The following is a 19,241-nucleotide window of genomic DNA, read 5'->3' as shown; positions in this document are numbered from 1 at the left end:
TTATCGCTAAAGACATGGGCTTTGAATACAAGGATGGTGAATACATGCGGACCGTTTATGCCATGTATTTAGATATTCTAGTGTATTATTATAAGTTTAAAGATGTGCAGACAAGAGCCAACGAATCAGAAAGAATGAAGGAAAGGGAAGATGTACCTGAATGCAGTCTCGGAAGGAGCACAAGTGCTGAAGAAATCAAGAAGGCAACTGAAATGGAATCGTATGCACTGTATGCTGAAAACAGTTGGGAAGGAGCATGGAATGCACACAAGAAAAGAAGAAAATTCAATTTTGATCATGCAAGAAAAGCTGTTGAAGAAGCAAATGCAAGCGTTCTCAAGGGTGTTACTAAACGTAATTAAGTTTAGGGGGAAGTATTAGAAGAAACGATTAAACTTAATTTTATGATATGTATATGTACTTATGTTTGTGATAGCTAGAACTCGGAACATAGTGATAAGTTATGGTGGATATTATAAGCGGGTAATTCAAAACTGCCAATGACAGTTTTCCCGCTTGAATTAACCGCCAAGTTTGTCAAGTATATAAATGTAAGGACCGGCAACATTAACCGGTACCAAGACACTCAATTCTCTTCGATAATTGTCTGTCCATTCGTTCGTTATTGTTTGTTAAATATTGTTGGAAATTCTGATCAAGATTAACTTGATCATATGAACTTCCATGTGCAGCGGATACATAATTTTGAGTTGTAGACATAGTAAATGCAGAAAATTATGGATCGAAAGAAAGGCTAACAGGGGTGGACAATTTGTGTAATAGAAATTGTCTTGATGCCGACAACATTTGCCGGCAAATGACATAAATACTGCAGGTCATGGCGGTTGTTTTGGCGGGTAACTGCTATGCAGTTATTTGAAATCCGGTTTCCCGCTAAATACCCGCTTATTACATATACCTTACTTATCATATCTAATATGTCACTAATCGTTAATTTACATAATAAAAAACAAATAAGCATAATTAAGTTTATATTTCTAACATAACCCCCTAAACTTGGTTATGCTTATGAGCTTGTTTGATCACACTTCGGTTTGCTTCTTCAACGGCCCATCTCGCTTGATTAAAGTCGAATTTCTTTCGTTTCTTCATTTGATTCCAGTTGTCATCCCTCACACCTGCATAAAATGCTACTTGATTTGGTTCCATTTCTTCGTGCACATCAACAGCAGCACCCTGTCGGCCGCTTCCCAGGCTGTTCGTCTTCTTGAGATCCTCTCTTGAGACTTCATCCTCTTCACTTATAATCCTTTTATCATGCACTCTCTGCTGAACCTTCTTGAATTTGTAGTAATACTCGAGGGTGTCTAGGTACATAGCATAAACTATACGAATGAAATCACCATCTTTATATTCAAATCCCATATCTTTAGCGATGATTGGCCATAAATTTTCTGTTGTTACTTCACGGTATCCTCCATCCTTATCAACTAATGCATACAGATCCATTAGATCTATCTTGTGATTGTCTTTGGTGTAAGGAGGGAACGGTCTATGAGTAATTCCCAAGTATTCCGTTAAAAACCATTTAACCATTTCTTCGAACTTCTTACTTAGTTCATATTTGTACTTGAAAACGTATTCGCGATCGTCTAACATACTTAACACAGCCTTACAGTCATTAAATTCATGAAACTCCAATGATTTTAAGATCATTAGATTCCAATCGATCTCGGTTTCATCCGAAACATTGAGGGTTTCGAAATATGAATTCAAATAATCGTTTTTGAATTCATCATCTATCCCACACATGTTTTGCAACCTTTCTTTTTCCCTTATCCCCAACTCTTCCTCTTTTGTTAACCCCGATACTTCATTTTTTGTGTTCATCACCGGAGATGAGAACATTGGGAATATTTTGCAAGAGTCACCGGTTCTCCGGACGGTAAAACCTTGTAACGTTAATTGTTCTAAACTTAGAACATTCCGGTTTATGTCCGGTGAATAGAAAACACTTGGAACACTTAGTGTTTCATTTCCCATTTTTACTTCGGCTATCCCCACTCCTCGGATGAATAAGAAATTATTCATTCCGGATCGAGTTTCTACCCCCATGATGTGTTTCACTCTTTTAAAGACATTTAGATCGTTCACAAAATGGTGACAAAACGTTGGATTCACATACCAGATATCGTTCCATTGCCCTCCGTCGGTATCCGTGACTATCATTTCTTCTCGGCAATGAACTTCTTCTTTTTGCGTTCTAATACCATTGTTGATTGCTTGCCGTATAAGTTGAGATTCCTCATCGTTTTCTTTAGATTTACAAGTGTAAATCTGATGGCCGGGCAAGTGACAATAATAACACAGCCTTTCTCTTCGTGATCGTCGTTTTCGTTCATTCTTTTCATCTATGCAGTGTTGGCAAGGCATTTCGGTGTTGGTCGGTTTCATTTCTGCATCTTGTCTTTTCGTGGCTCTGATACCACTATGTTGGAAATTCTGATCAAGATTAACTTGATCATATGAACTTCCATGTGCAGCGGATACATAATTTTGAGTTGTAGACATAGTAAATGCAGAAAATTATGGATCGAAAGAAAGGCTAACAGGGGTGGACAATTTGTGTAATAGAAATTGTCTTGATGCCGACAACATTTGCCGGCAAATGACATAAATACTGCAGGTCATGGCGGTTGTTTTGGCGGGTAACTGCTATGCAGTTATTTGAAATCCGGTTTCCCGCTAAATACCCGCTTATTACATATACCTTACTTATCATATCTAATATGTCACTAATCGTTAATTTACATAATAAAAAACAAATAAGCATAATTAAGTTTATATTTCTAACAAATATGTCAAGTATGTCCGCTGCCAACAGACGTTTGAATCATTTAAATGATGATGATGTTCTGATCAAACCTTGTTCAACCCCAACACTTACATGGAAAAGCATGGTCATGGCTAGGCTCCTTGCCAGCAGGTTCCGTTACCACCTAGGCTATTATGGTTCAAAATGTTCTTAACAAAAAACTTTCAACCATCAAGAACCACGAACCTGAGGAACATGATTCATGTGTTATAGAAAGATGACGAGTCTATGGGAAGCATGGGAACCTTTTAAAGAATTGCTGAGAAAAGGTCCACACCATGGAATGCTCTGTTCACTCAAGCAAAATAGACAATAGACACTACAGCTGGTGGAGTGTTTACCAGCTTAACACATGTGAATGCTTATGCACTGTTGGAAAAATTGGCCCACAACCATGAAGAAAGCAATAATTCATGGAACTGACCAGATCCAAGGAAGCTAAAATAGGAGCAATGGCAAGTCGACTTGATGGTTTCGCTGCAGCGCAAGCAACTTGTGGATCCTGTGGAGTAGCCCAGCTGGTGGAGTGTTTACCAGCTAAACACATGTGAATGCTTATCACACACTTTCTCCAAGGAAGTGGATTTCATTGAAAACCAGGAAACCATGGGCAGAGAAACCAACGCAGCTTCAATTGGAAGGATTCAAGCAATCCAATACCACCCGAATTTCTTCCACGTCCACAAAACCAAGGTGCCAGCTCCACTGCTTCTGAGAGGAAATCCGAACTTGAAGAACTTATGGAGAAGTAAAGTGCGTTAAATGATAACTGTCTTGCAAGGACAAAAGATGAGTTTGTTGGTTCAGGCCCCACTAGCACACACACTTAAAAAAAACTCACGAATGTATGTATTACGTGTGTGGATATAACTTGCAAAGAAGGAAGGAAACTTGCTGTGATAAAAGCAAAAGGGTTCACACTATTATTAACTAAACAAGGAGGCCTATATATAGGCTTACAAAAACTCTACGTGGGTACATGCACATATAATAATGTTGGCGGAAGCCGTTGATCATTATCTTCATTATGATGGGGTTTTGGTGTTTTGACACGAAACAGCGGATTACTAACATAATTGGAAGACATGATTATAACTGTCAAATTGAATAGAATGGACAAACAGTAATCGAAATTATGAATGTCTTGGTAACCGGTAATCACACTTATAGGCTTATACGAGGTCAATACGTGACCTATACTACCCCTATACGATATGATATCACACTTATAGACTTATACGAGGTCAATACGTGACCTATACGATGCTATACGATACGATATCACACTTATAGGCTTATACGAGGTCAATACGTGACCTATACTACGTTATACACGATACGATATCACACTTATAGGCTTATACAAGGTCAATACGTGACCTATACTACACCTATACGATATGATATCACACTTATAGGCTTATACGAGGTCAATATGTGACCTATACGACGCTATACGATACGATATCACACTTACAGGCTTATACGAAGTCAATACGGGACCTAATATTTGTATTATTTTTAATTCTTATAATTCATAATATTTGTATTATTTTTAATAATATTCTTTTTTTATAAATAAACATGGAAATACCCCAAAATACACACAATTAATTTACTTTTTTTTTATAAATAAACAAAGGAATACACAATAAAAAATACAAAAATGGAGCTATATACGCTCCTTAGAGGTCCCTACGCAGCGTATGAGACAAAAATGACACAACTACCCTTGTATTTGGCTTCGTATAGCCTCAAAATAAGGGTATAAAAGACATTTTCAGACCTTTATATACGCTTCTTAGAGGTCAATACGCAGCGTATTTAAAATTTGTGAAAAAATGATCCCTCAAACCTACCAAAGTGACCCAAAAAAATCTAATGGTTTATATACGCTGCGTATTGACCTTTACGCAGCATATATGACCCTTGTTTTCTGTGCAATGATTGCTAATAAGGCTCTGAAATCCATGGTTTATATACGCTTAGTATAGCTCTATACGCAGCGTATTGAGGTAACCCTATGCGCTGCGTATTGACCAATACGCAGCGTATGTAAACCCTAAGTGTGCAGATAGGCAAACTGGGTGTGCAGATAGTTAGGGCCTTTGTTTTTCTAAGACCTGTGGTCAAGTGATATCTCTGTTAGTTGATACATGAATCTGACAACATGTGTCGTACGTAACAAGTACTTCAACATAAACACACCAGTGTTTTCTTAGGTCTAGCCATCTCAAAATCAACTATGGACATTAAAAACATGTGAAATGAGTAAACCCTAAATTAAGCCATTATAAGTTCACTTTGATATACTGATGTCGGGTTAAAAAATGTATAGTTTACATTAATTAGTGTTGTTTTTTAGTTAGTTAAATACATTAAGTCGTAATGGTTTCGCTACTTTTAATGTATTGATATTTGTGAGTTAACAGGTATTATAAACGAGGTTAAACGAAAGTAAGCGAGTTGAAAAAAGGGTTCGACAAGTAAGTGCAAGATTTGAAACAAAAGGAATTTAATTGGAGCAGCCAGGTGATACGCAGATGGTATTCGGGAATGGTCCGCGATGCGCTGGAGCCATAGAAATAATGTCGGTCAATAAGAAAAACGTGCTGGTCAAGGAAATGACCCCCACGACACGCGGGGGTGGCTTGTGTTTACTCCGCGTAGCGCGGCTGAGTCCAATTACGGGATTTGTTATTAAGTTGGCAACAATAGGTTATAAGGGAAACACATTTATTACTTTCAAACCATCAGCCGTCGTCATACGGGCACATGGGACAACTTTTCTTGGGAGAATTTTGTTTTAGCAAAATAATATTAGGCTAACCGGTATGGGGAACGTCCCTGGACAGTCTCACCCAGCGCCGACCCAATCACCATCCCGCCTGTAGGTCCAGTTTTCGGGACCGAAACCGTGATTTTCTGTTTATGTTCAAAGATGGAAGAGATAAGAGAGGATAAACATAACAAACTTTGTATTAATCCGGTAGTAAACATTACAAGTCGGCCCGGTTACATGACAATCGAACTAATACCAAAGAAGTATACATCCGGGGAGAAACCAAGTGGTGATTTCTCCCGGTGAGGTCTCAGACCTCCATTCTCTCTCTAGCACACACTTGTGCTCTCACTCTTATGTTGCAAATGACAAAGTGTTGGTATTTATACCAAAACAAACACTGCAGGTCGAAGGATCAGACTGACTGGTCGAAACATCATCCTTCGATCAGACAGTCTTCGAAAGATACTCACATACCTCGAATGATATCCTTCGATATCCTTCGAGGTCCATCCTTCGATGGGTATCTTTCGAGCTCATCGAAGGATATTCATAATCCTTCGATGCCTTATCCTTCGACACCAATGACAACACAGCAACTTTGTCTAGCAACACACACACACAGTCAAACCAACAACCCTCTCGTTTGACCACTTCAAACGAGCGGGTCTATACACGTTCGCTTGACCGTTTCACTAACTATTACAAATTCAGCATAAAATAAAACTAATCTATTCGACAAGCATCGGACACAAAATCTGCATCAACAAATTCCCCCTTGTCCGTTGCTGTCGAATGCTGAAAATGCAATTGCAATCAATCTTCAGCCAAGTATTCATCTTCTCTGTGTAGACAAATTCCCCCTTGACCGATGATCCAGGTAAGTAGCATCCTGATGCTCATTGTATAAGATTTCCCCCTCAAAGTACGCGTATCCGTGTTGAGTGTTGTGCAATTTCCTCAAAAGGATCAATTGACCGATCTTCCGCTGATCTTCCAAAACTCCAACCGGCATATGATAAAGGTTCCATTCTTAAACAACTGCATCAAGTCTTGATCTTCAAGTGTCTGTGCAAAACATTCCACGCTGAACCGTTTGAATCACCAGAAGATCATAAACTCTACCACCTGAGATTGCGTTTAGAATTTTACCGAAGAAATTCAACAAATGAAAAAATTTGTATCCCCCCATTTCTTTGGCAAAATCTCTAAACCTTAACAGATTCTTTCCACTTCAAAGAAACTGTCGTCAAATATTCACCAATTCCCTCCACCAAGCGGAACTGTTGTGTTTGGCCCATAATAGTCGCGTTACCATATTTGTCATTGCATCGGTAACCGTGACTACCCCACATTTTCAAACATCAAGTCTTCATCATCTCTTGTGTTCATCATGCTGCATCACCCCGCGTGTTCCCAAATCCCGTACGAATTTTGATGTTGAAACTTTGAAGCCCGGTATGAATAATCCTTGCGAACACCCGACCCGACTCCAAGTGAATTAAATGATTAACCCCAACACACTGTCTGAGTTCATAAAATTCCACAACACCTGGATCCTTCGAAACATCTGCATCAAACGAAAGATAAACACCAAGACAGCTTCGAAAGATGATCTTTCGAAGTCTTTCGAGCACATGTCACATATCTTTCGAGCATCTTTCGAGCACATGTCACAGATCTTTCGAACACCTTTCGAAGTTGGACATGGCTGATCCTTCGTACACCTCAGACTTGATCCTTCGAAGTCTTTTTGATCCTTCGAAGAACCTTTTGATCCTTCGAAGAACTGATGATCTTTCGAGCACTCCTGTTCATCTTTCGAATCTCCTTGATCGAAGGATGATCTTTCGAGATCGAAAGATATCTTTCGATGGTTCTGACACAAGGACAGAAAGTACGACAGGTTGGTGAAAAGTTGATGTGGTAGGTGACCAACTTTCGCACATTTCGAAGCATGAAAATTTGAATTTTGAATTTTGTTTCATCCTTCGAAAAACTGTTCAATCTTTCGAGGACAAACAGCATCTTTCGAAATTTTAAGCTGTCAAGAACATCAAGAACACGGAGGACTGTTCATCTGCAGATCTGACCGAAAACACTTGTACACGTTGTTTTGATGAAGAAAACTTGAGTATTTTAGAGAAAAACATAAAACCCAACACCCGGTTTAGCACAGATCTGGATATCCGGGTCCAGATCTGGGTTTTTCTCATTTTCACCTTTTTACATCTTGAACAAAAACCCACAAAAATCACAGATCTAGAGCACATGTGACTTAGTAAACGGTTAGTTTTACTAAATCGGGCACCATGGCTCTGATACCAATTGTAGGTCCAGTTTTCGGGACCGAAACCGTGATTTTCTGTTTATGTTCAAAGATGGAAGAGATAAGAGAGGATAAACATAACAAACTTTGTATTAATCCGGTAGTAAACATTACAAGTCGGCCCGGTTACATGACAATCGAACTAATACCAAAGAAGTATACATCCGGGGAGAAACCAAGTGGTGATTTCTCCCGGTGAGGTCTCAGACCTCCATTCTCTCTCTAGCACACACTTGTGCTCTCACTCTTATGTTGCAAATGACAAAGTGTTGGTATTTATACCAAAACAAACACTGCAGGTCGAAGGATCAGACTGACTGGTCGAAACATCATCCTTCGATCAGACAGTCTTCGAAAGATACTCACATACCTCGAATGATATCCTTCGATATCCTTCGAGGTCCATCCTTCGATGGGTATCTTTCGAGCTCATCGAAGGATATTCATAATCCTTCGATGCCTTATCCTTCGACACCAATGACAACACAGCAACTTTGTCTAGCAACACACACACACAGTCAAACCAACAACCCTCTCGTTTGACCACTTCAAACGAGCGGGTCTATACACGTTCGCTTGACCGTTTCACTAACTATTACAAATTCAGCATAAAATAAAACTAATCTATTCGACAAGCATCGGACACAAAATCTGCATCAACACCGCCCCCTGTCCTCGTCGTCCCCGTCGAGTACTAGACGTTGGAGACGAAGCACTAAAAGACAAAAATTTTGCCTTTTCCCATGCATTAGACTGTTTAAAAAAAATTCCAATTTCAAATTTACAAACAGATATATTTCAAATTTATACCAAAATCCAACCAAAAATTATATATATTCACTACTTTTCACCCACTACAACCTCATCTCTCTCTTTAATTTTTTTAAACCTCTTCCCTTTTTATAAAAAATATTCTACCATGGATCCCTTCAACACTAACAAACCGAACGTCCCCAACAACCCGAACAACCCGAACCCCCCGAACAACCCAAATGTATTTTTGTTTCCGGGGTACTATCCCACGATGGAACCGAACCAATTTAGCCAATTTTCCGCAAACGCTTTTGCCGCTTTCCAAAACTCACCGAATGTTTTTGCGAACACGCAACAAAGTCAAGCCATACAACACTTGATGATGCGTAATCCTTTTAATATCCAACCCGTACAACCCGTTCAACCCGAACAACCATCGAAACCCATTCGAACCAAACCCGACGAAGATGTTGTTGAAGTTGTTCCAGAGACCCAACCGCAAACAAACAAACAAACGAAAAAAGGCAAGCAAGTTGCGGGTGAGCAAAGCCAACCGTCCAAACCCAAGCCAATACAATGGATGCAACTCGAGGAAGAAGCCTTAGCGAAGGCTTATATAGGCTCGTCCACACACCCTATTAAAGGTACGTAAAAATAACTTGCATTTTTTAAAGTATATACTTTGTAGTATTATTTTTTTAATTTTAGTAACATATATTTTTGTCCAATATAAGTAACAATCAAACGGGTGAGGGGTTTTGGAAATCGGTTTTGGCGAAGTTTCTTGAGCTAATGGAACAAGGACCGTATCGGGATGTCGACTCGGTGTCTTCTAAGTGGCGAAAAATTAGCGGGTTCATCAACAAGGTTTCGGAAGAATATAATAAAATATATTCAAGTGGGCGTCGTAGTGGGATGAGCGACGAGGATGTCTTCAAAAAGACATTGGAAAATTAGAAGCAGAACCATCACACCATGTTCGCACACGTTCGGGCGTGAGAAGTTATGCGAACGGCCCCAAAGTGGGCGCCGGTTCCGAACAAGGTGGAGATGGCAAAACGTCAAAGAACCTCGGAGACAGGTAGTTATAGCGCCGGCAGATCGGACGCGAGATGTCACATGAATTTAAACGACCACGCCGAGTTCGATGAAGAAGAGTACGCTGTAATGGAAGCGGAACGTCCCCCGGGCCGGGACAAATCAAAGAAAAAGGCGGCGTCAAAGAAAGAAAAGCAAAAGGTCGATCCGAAGATGTAGAAGTTTATGACGCAATTTAAAACATACATCGAGGTCATGGTCCAAAAGGCGAGGGCGAAGGAACAGACGATCGAAGAAAAGTTACTCGTGGCGGGAGAAAAGCTACGATTGTCCGATGATAAGGTTCGGTTCAAGGAGTGGAAAATATTGACGATGGATGTTGATAGTTATCCCGAACCGAAACGCTCGACATTAAAAAATTGCAAGATGAGATCATCAAGAAGCATCTAAGTGGATGATTTTTATAAGTTTATGTTTTTTTTAAGTTATTAGGATTTTTTTTTAAGTTTATGTATTGTTTTTAATATTAATGAAAGTATTTTCCTATTTTATTTGTTAAATGTTAAAAAAATGGAAGATTAAAAAAATAATAAATTAGTAGGGTAGGATCATCCTCCAATTTCCATTGTTTTTTTTTGTGCGATGGACCATCCTCAAGAGGACTATGATGTGGCGCCTAGGTGACGGATCATCCTCCAAGGGAAGATAGTCACCATACCATCTAGCCTTACATCAATATCATTAAATTAAAAAGGAATTTAATACACACATTATGAGGCATATTCTTGGGGGGAACAATATCACGTGTGCAGGAGTATTATTTCAAGATCTTTTTTTCTGGGCTTTGGGGTTAACAAAAGGAAAGTGGCCAATATAGGTTTTGATATATAAAACATTAATCTCAGCCGCAATATTCATTCAAGGAGGCTGCTCATCAGATCCATATATGTTCTTTGGGAGTTTTTAGGAGTATTATTTCAAGATCTTTTTTTCTGGGCTTTGGGGTTAACAAAAGGAAGTTGGCCAATATAGGTCTTGATATATAAAACATTAATCTCAGCCGCAATATTCATTCAAGGAGGCTGCTCATCAGATCCATATATGTTCTTTGGGAGTTTTTTTTGGCATACCACAGAGGAGTTTGACGGCTGAGAGTGAACGCAAGGCAGAGGGGACGCACGGAAGGCAGCCCCCTTTTCTGAGTGCACTATTAGTTTTCTCATTTTCATCCCTTCTTTGACAAAAACGTGCCGTATGTCCCAGTTTCTAACAATTGTAACACCGTATTTGACTATTAAACCTTCCTCTTCCTGCCTCGTCCTCTTCCTGCATTTTCTGATCTATATTGTTTTGAACGATCAAAACTGTTACCCTGTACTTGAAAGGCTTGTTCCGTCGGAGTATCATCATATTGTTTTAGTCTTAATTCATGCGACTGAAGTAGACATGATATTTAGATCCTTGGATTCTTCGATGGCAACAACCACTGACTCATATGTACGCGTCAGAGTCTGAAAATTTTCTCAACAATGCGTTGTTCAGTTATGTTTTCTTCATTTAACCGTAACTGATTCACTATGATTGTTGTTCGCTTAACGAAATCCTCTATTGATTCATTTTCTTTCATTGGTAAGGCAACAAATTCACATATTTGGGTTTGAAGTTTTATAATTTTTACACTCCCACTACAGGAAAAATAGACTTGTCGCCGCTAAAGGGTCGCCGCTAATGCTCCGTCGCTAAAGAGCAGATGTCGCCGCGAAAGAAGTTGCCACTAAAAGTCAAAATAGTAAAAAAAAAAAATCTATAATCCTGTATGTTAAATCAATTGAAGTTACAGAACATATGAGCAGCCATGAAAGCTCTCAAAAACTCATTTAACAAAAATACTAATCATTCGAAATACAAGATCTTTCATCAAGGGAAAAAAGAAGGGTAAAACAATGATTTTACTGTAATAATGTATAGTATATTTTTGCACCCTTAAGAACTGACCTCTCCTTTAAGCAGCACCAATTGATGAACTCAACACCTGGAGCTACAAAAGATCAAACATCGGGCAAAATATTTAACATTTTTTTCGGTTAGTGATGTATAGTTTAATGTAAATTGTAACCTTGATGGCTGAATTAAATACCTTATTTACAATAGTGTTTACTTGTTCTCTGTACATCTCCTTCTGGTCCACGATATCAGCCCGAAGTTCTTCACGCTACACAACAAATAATTTCATGATATGGGTCATGTACAGGCATATAGCTATAACTAAGACGTACAAGTGGCAGTGTCAACCCATTGACTTATGATGAGTCATGAGTCTGAAAGTGTTCATGGTTTGTAATTCTGTATGTCTATCTATTATGATGAGAAACCCTTTAAATAGGGAGAGATACAAAGATTAACCCTAACTCTAATAAGGAATTACAATCCCATAATAATACAAATACATCAATACTATAAATAACTATGGACACCATAAATATAAACATAATTATCGGCTAAGACTCCCCCGCAGTCTGAGCGGGCGTAGGACAAACGCTCAGGCTGGAACGAAAAGACTGGAACAGCTCACGAGGAAGTCCCTTTGTGAAGATGTCGGCATACTGGAGAGACGTTGGGACATGAAGAACTCGAATGTCCCCAACTCGAACCTTTTCCCTGACAAAGTGAATATCGATTTCAATATGTTTCGTTCTTTGGTGCTGGACCGGATTGTCTGATAAATACACAGCAGAGACATTGTCACAGTATACAATCGAAGCACTACGTAAAGGCAAATGTAATTCCAAAAGCAGGTTACGAATCCAAGTAGCTTCGGCTACCGCATTTGCTACTCCTCGATATTCCGCCTCAGCACTAGATCGTGATACAGTAGGCTGGCGCTTGGAGGACCAAGAAATCAAATTATCCCCGAGAAAAACACAATAACCGCTGGTGGATCGACGGGAGTCAGGACATCCCCCCCAATCGGCATCAGAATATGCTACCAAAGAATGATTATTAGAGCGGATGATACGAATACCATAATCGAGAGTGCCATGTATGTACCTTAAGATACGCTTCATGAAGGCAAAATGAGGGTCATGTGGTTCGTGCATAAAGAGACAGACCTGTTGCACGGCATAACTAATGTCCGGTCGAGTAAAGGTAAGATATTGTAATGCTCCGGCCAAACTTCGGTACAACGTTGGATCATGAAACAGAGGGCCATCTGTGGCACTCAACTTAGATGATAAATCGACCGGAGTGGTGTAAGGTTTGCACGCGTCCATGGACGCACGAGAAATAATATCCTTGGCATATTGAGATTGATCCAAGAATAAGCCACGGTCACTGCGTGTTACTTTAATACCCAGAAAATGATGTAGAGGGCCTAAATCTGTCATGGCAAACTCTCGAGAGAGTTTGTTGATAATGTCCTGTAATAACTCATTTGAAGAAGCCGTTAAAATAATATCATCGACGTACAGCAATAGATACGCGGTTTGAGAACCTCGTGTATAGATGAACAATGAATTGTCGCACTTGCTGTTACTAAAACCATGAGACATAACATACGTGGCAAAGCGGGTATACCACGCGCGTGGTGCCTGTTTCAGACCATAAAGCGACCTCTTTAACCTGCAAACAAAGTTAGGATATCTACGATCCACAAATCCCGGTGGCTGATGCATAAAAACAGTTTCATTAAGATGACCGTGTAAAAAAGCATTCTTGACATCCAACTGATGGATGGGCCAAGAGCGGGAAACTGCAATGGATAAGACGGTCCGGATGGTAGCCGGCTTAACAACCGGACTAAATGTGTCCTCACAATCCACCCCAACAGTTTGTGATTTACCATTAACGACTAACCGTGCCTTATAACGTTCCAAAGAACCATCTGACTTAAATTTATGGCGAAATAGCCACATGCAACGAATAACAGGTCTGTCAATAGGTCTAGGTACGAGTTCCCAAGTTTCATTCTGCTGTAAAGCACTAAACTCGGCTTGCATGGCGTTTAACCAATGAGGGTCGGTAAAGGCATGGTTGTAGGATTTTGGGATTGGTGATATGGTGGTGGAAAGGAGGGTTGTTTTGGCTTTAGACCGGGTCGTCATAGGATGTGTGTTCACAGAAGGGGCAACCGTGGGCCTGTATACGGTTTGAGCAGGTTGCGGGTGAGGTGGGGCAGGTGGGTCGGAAATAGGCTGGGTCGGGATAGTGTGGGAGGGCTGCTGGGGCTGCGGTGAAGCTGCCCGGTTGGGCGGAAGGGGGGCGGTTTGGTGCTGCTGATTTTGGACAGCCGTGTTGGGCTTAGGACGGCGGGTATAGTGCTGTAGGGGGGCTGGTATGGGCTGCTGATTTTGGGCAGCAGTGTTGGGTTTAGGGCGTCGGGTGTAATGCTGAGGATAAGGAGATGTGGAGTGTGAAGATGCCAGCGGGATGGTGGGAATGGGTGTAGAAAAGGAGAAACCGGGAGGAATATCATCAAAAAAGTTATAGGAAGAGGTAGGGGTAGGAACGGTGTATGGAAAAGTGTGTTCGTCAAACGTTACATGGCGTGATATGGAGACCTTCCCGGTTGTGGGGTCGAAGCACCGATACCCTCGGAAATCGGGAGGATAACCGAGGAATATGCACCGAACGGAGCGTGGGTGAAGCTTATGTGGTTGGGTGGCGGAGGTGTTTGGGTAGCACGCGCACCCGAACACACGAAGATGATCGTAGGTCGGGTGTCGTAGGTATAGTGCAAAGGTAGGTGTGTAGTAGTTTAAGCGTTTTGTGGGTAAAATGTTGTGCAAATAAGTGGCGGTGTGGAGGGCTTCGACCCAAAAAATAGGAGGCAGGTGGGCATGGATGAGGAGGGAACGGATGATGTCGTTGAGACGGCGAATCATGCGTTCGGCACGCCCGTTTTGAGATGACGTTTGAGGGCACGCAAAGCGAAACAAAAGTCCATGTTGATGGGCAAATTGTTTGAAGGCGTTATTATCGAATTCGCCCCCTAGGTCACATTGGAAAGTTTTGATATTTCTGTTGAATTGGGTGGCAATGAGTTTATGAAATTTAGCAAATGTAGGAAAAGTTTCTGATTTGTATTTAAGAGGGTATACCCAAATAAAGTTTGAAAAATTGTCAACTAGCACCATATAATATTTATATCCGGTTTTACTGGTTATGGGAGATGTCCACAAATCACAATGTATAATATCAAAGGGTGCAAATGTAAAGGAAGAAGATTCAAAGAACGGTAAACGTTTACTATTAGCAAGTTGACAAGAATGACATAAATTAGAAACTTTATTATGGGTACATGAAAAACCAAAACGTCTGCTAAGAACATCTAAAACTTGAGTCCCTGGATGTCCAAGACGATCATGCCAAGGCAAAGTTGTAGATGCGAGAAAACATGCTTGTGGTGGTAGCGTTGGTGGAGTGATGGGATAGAGGTTGCCGGTGCTATTGTGGCGGGAAAGCAGACGCCCCGTTGTGAGATCCTTCAAGGAAAAACCAAAAGGATCAAATTCAATGGATACATGGTTATCACGGGTGAAACGGCGAACTGAAATGAGGGTTTTAATGATTTTTGGGGTATAAAGGATATTTGGTAAAATGTATGTTCGGTTGTAAATAGGAAGGTAGCCAGTACCGGATCCCTCAATAGGTATAAGTTCGCCATTACCAACCATTAATTTAGTATTTACGTTAGAATTCAAATTAGGAATCATACCTCGATTTTCCGTGGCATGTTGTTCTGCTCCAGTGTCCATCACAGCATTCGGATCTTGATATTGTAACTGCATTGTTTGGAAGGCTGCACTGAGATCCGAGGGGCTGAGAGCATCGAAACCCGAAGGTGAATGCCCGTATGGGGGTGGGGCCGGATGTGGCTGACCCGCAAAATTTGCTGACGGATGCTGTGGGGTCGGGTTGGGTTTCCATGTATTCTGAGTGGGGTATGGACACGGGGGGGTGGACCACCACGCCCACTGTGGGAATTGCTGCTGCTGTCCCGTGTAGTTCAAAAAATTCCAAGGTGTTGGAGGTGATTGACCCCTGTTTCCTCTTCCTCTTCCTCCACGTCCACGGTAGCCCTGACCACGTCCGCGGCCTCTACCCCTATACGAGGGAGGCTGCTGCTGCTGTTGATTATTTTCTGAAGAGTGAGCAGGTGTTTGCTGATTAGTGGTGTGGTTTGTAGGGGCGGGTGTGTAGAGGACCGAAGAGGATTGTTGTTTCCGAGCTTCTAACCTAATAACCTCATCATTAAGTATAGTACGGGCCGTGTCCCAGTCGGCCTGCTGTGAATGAATTAGTTGGGCAGTGGTGTCAAATTCGGCTGAAAGACCTCTGACCAACTGCAGTACCATTCGGCTCTCAGTAACAGGTTGATCCACATCCGAGAGCTGGTTTGCTAGTTCTTTCAACTGTTGGCAATAATCATCGACTGAGGCACATGAGGCGAGTGTAAGGTTAACGAAACGAGTCTCCAGAGCTGCTGCCTTGGCTTGCTTGTTTCCCAAGAATTTTTTCTGAAGTTGTAGCCAAGTGGTTCGAGCCGAAGCGGTGGTGTCAAGGACGGTGCCCAGCAAGTCATCGGATATCGTGCTATAGATCCATTGAGAGACCAAAGCATCGATTTCTTTCCAGGTTTCGTAATCAGGGTCAGTTTTGGTTGGTTTTTGGGTGTCATCGATATGGTCTAGAACCTTGTAAGCGATGGCATGAAAGGTGAACAGCTTGACCCATTGGGAATATGTTACTTTGGTGCCATCAAGGGTCCGAATCTTGGACTGAACATTGGTGACAGTGTATGCAGGGTGAAGGGGTGTGACTGCAGGTTTGTCGGGCTGAGAAGGGCTGTCATCTGACTTTGGCATGATGGCAGCAGTAGATTATCGAAAAAAAAAACAGAATGGTTGGGGGACAGCAGGTTTTGATAGCGCAGAGGAGAGGGTGTAGGGCCGGCTGCAGAGAAACAGAACCGAAAAACAGAGGGCTGCAGGTTTGCGAAAAAGAAGAAGGAGAAAATAGGGTTTCGTAGGGAGAGATAGGGCTAATCAGAACCGAGGCTCTGATACCATGAAAGTGTTCATGGTTTGTAATTCTGTATGTCTATCTATTATGATGAGAAACCCTTTAAATAGGGAGAGATACAAAGATTAACCCTAACTCTAATAAGGAATTACAATCCCATAATAATACAAATACATCAATACTATAAATAACTATGGACACCATAAATATAAACATAATTATCGGCTAAGAGAGTCGATTTGGGTTGTGTTTTATCTCAAACGGGTTAAATCTAAATAATCATCCAAAAGGGAATTGGTTGAAAGTCAGCCCAAGTCTATGACCTGATTTCTTTGCAAACAAAATTTACGTCAAAGCGTAGTCCAACTCAAAACGTACATAAAAATAAAACATTATATAATTGACCCGACTCGTTTCGAAACAAAAATTACGTTAAAGCGTAGACGAACTTGAATTTATACCGACACGTACATAAATATTACGTTAAAGCGTAGACGAACTTGAATTTATACCGACACGTTCATTGAATCGAGTGCAGCCGCGTGTCTAAGTCTTAACGCTTCCATCTCTGCCTTCATGCCAGGCAGCTGAGACACTTCTGACCGTAACTTTTCACACTGCACAAAAAATAATTACTCTACGATGAAGATTAAAATACATAACCTGTTGTTATTTTTTTATAATTTTTTTGGGAGTGTATAAAAATTGAGAAGATAACAATTTGATCAAAAACGTACCTCTCCAGTCATTTTAACCAACTCCTCAGCAAGAGAGTCCCGAATGGATTCCATGGATGCCTGGTATTAAATGATGAATATTTCCCCTTTTTAAAAATATTAATTACATTTATAAGAAAGTCAAAGCATGTGAAAAAAGAACACTGATTATTGAGATTAACATAAAATAACCATATTTATAGCGTATTTGGAAGTGTTTTTAAATATGAAAAAAGAACACTGATTATTGAGATAAACATAAAATAACCCATCGATATCTACCCTAACTTTAATCAACTATTTTTCTGCTTCAAGTTCATCAGGTTGCAGGAATCACATTTCAAAATACACATTCACACATCCCTTTAGATTTAAAGTACTCATATGTAATTAATGAATTCTCCAAGGTGACCTATAGTTCTTATGTAACAGAAGATCAAAAACCTCCATATTTAATGCAAAAGATGTTCAATTCTAGTATGAACTAAATTCTCAAGTTCTTAAATTACCAAGTTACAGTCTTTCCACAATTCTCTTAACTCACAAACAATAGATTACAAAACAGATCCAATTCAAAACAAAAAATATTAAATGATACAGCTAGGGCTTGTGACTAAAAAAGTGCAAACCTTGTTTCGCCGCCGGTATAGTACTCCTGAGGGCCCTCTGAGTCACTCTCAGAATCAATGGCAGAGGGGCAATTCAGATTGATAGTCATTGAGCATGCCCCGAATGACTGTTGATGTTGTATTTCTGAGTGATGAGGATGACAAAGCAGGTGACGGACACAAAACCGACTCCAGAGCAAAAGACACGCCCTGCAACAACAACATTGAAACCTGAAATACACAGCAACCTAATACACTTGACACCAACCTAACCCAAACTGATTTCATAAGGTTAAGTTTTACAAACCACCAACCCGGGTTGAACCCCAACCCGGTTTCACACTCAACCCGGTTTGACTTTTCTAGACTTCACTCCAAACCAGTTTGAACCCGGTTCGGGTTCAAACCCTAACCCGATTGTGCACCTCTAACTTCAACTAGCTCTAAACCTATTTATCAAAAAAATGCAGCAATTAACCTCTAATTGAAGTCAAGAACAACACAGCAACGACACAATAACCTGCTATACTACATTTAACTACAGAAATTTGACATTTTAACTCAAGAAATTTGTGTAGATAATACAAAATAGAGACAATCAAACACAACAAGGATACCTGGTGGTCCGACGACGCTGAAGAGGTTGTTCGGAGAGATGATGCAGCGTCGCAGATGAGGTGGTCTGGCGTGGTGTGCGGCATTAGACAGCCTAGGGTTTGGGGGAGGGAGTGGTGTGATTTGGGAGGGATTGAGTGAGGTATGAGCCCGCCAAAGGTTTTCGATACACTTTTTAGCGGCGACAAGTTGTAATAAAACATGAACCATCAGATGTTGTTTTCATCGAACGGCTGTGGATGGATTTTAAACATTGGACACGGATAAGAACCTTTAGCGGCGACTTTTCTGAAGTCGTCGCTAAAAATGTTGCCACTATTGCCAATATTTCTTGTAGTGTCTGTTCGCCTCTATATGCCTTGTGCAGGACATTCCACGCTTCCTTGGACGTTGTACATGTAGCAATTCTTTCAAACACCATTTCATTTACCGCTTGGAAAATGATGTGCAGTGCCTTCTTGTCCTTAACCTTTTCTTTATGTGCGTTCTGATCATTCTCTGATGCCCCAGATGCAAGTTGGTTGTACCCTTCTTCCACAAT

The 19,241-nt window shown here is 40.7% G+C and overlaps 2 protein-coding genes and 1 non-coding gene across 3 annotated transcripts; all 3 read right to left on the bottom strand.

Annotated features, from left to right (window-relative positions):
- Positions 1–3,019: 3,019 nt before the first annotated feature.
- LOC118492876 lies at positions 3,020–3,121 on the bottom strand. Its single transcript, XR_004894877.1, has one exon. It is a non-coding gene; the product is annotated as a small nucleolar RNA R71 (small nucleolar RNA).
- Positions 3,122–15,493: 12,372 nt separating this feature from the next.
- On the bottom strand, positions 15,494–16,604 carry LOC118492127. Its single transcript, XM_035989921.1, has 2 exons — positions 15,620–16,604; positions 15,494–15,558 (listed from the first exon to the last, which is right to left on the bottom strand). The coding sequence occupies exons 1-2, from the start codon at positions 16,602–16,604 to the stop codon at positions 15,494–15,496; spliced, it is 1,050 nt and encodes a 349-aa protein (XP_035845814.1).
- Positions 16,605–17,267: 663 nt separating this feature from the next.
- Positions 17,268–18,834, bottom strand: LOC110900130 (golgin candidate 5-like). Its single transcript, XM_035989920.1, has 3 exons — positions 18,703–18,834; positions 17,499–17,558; positions 17,268–17,378 (listed from the first exon to the last, which is right to left on the bottom strand). Exons 1-3 carry the CDS (start codon positions 18,784–18,786, stop codon positions 17,268–17,270), a joined length of 255 nt encoding a protein of 84 aa, XP_035845813.1. The 5' UTR covers positions 18,787–18,834.
- Between the last annotated feature and the right edge of the window lie 407 nt (positions 18,835–19,241).

The sequence above is a fragment of the Helianthus annuus genome, chromosome 5 (assembly GCF_002127325.2).
Source record: "Helianthus annuus cultivar XRQ/B chromosome 5, HanXRQr2.0-SUNRISE, whole genome shotgun sequence".
Classification (NCBI taxonomy): Eukaryota; Viridiplantae; Streptophyta; class Magnoliopsida; order Asterales; family Asteraceae; genus Helianthus; species Helianthus annuus.
This window is presented reverse-complemented; position numbering and strand designations above follow the sequence as displayed.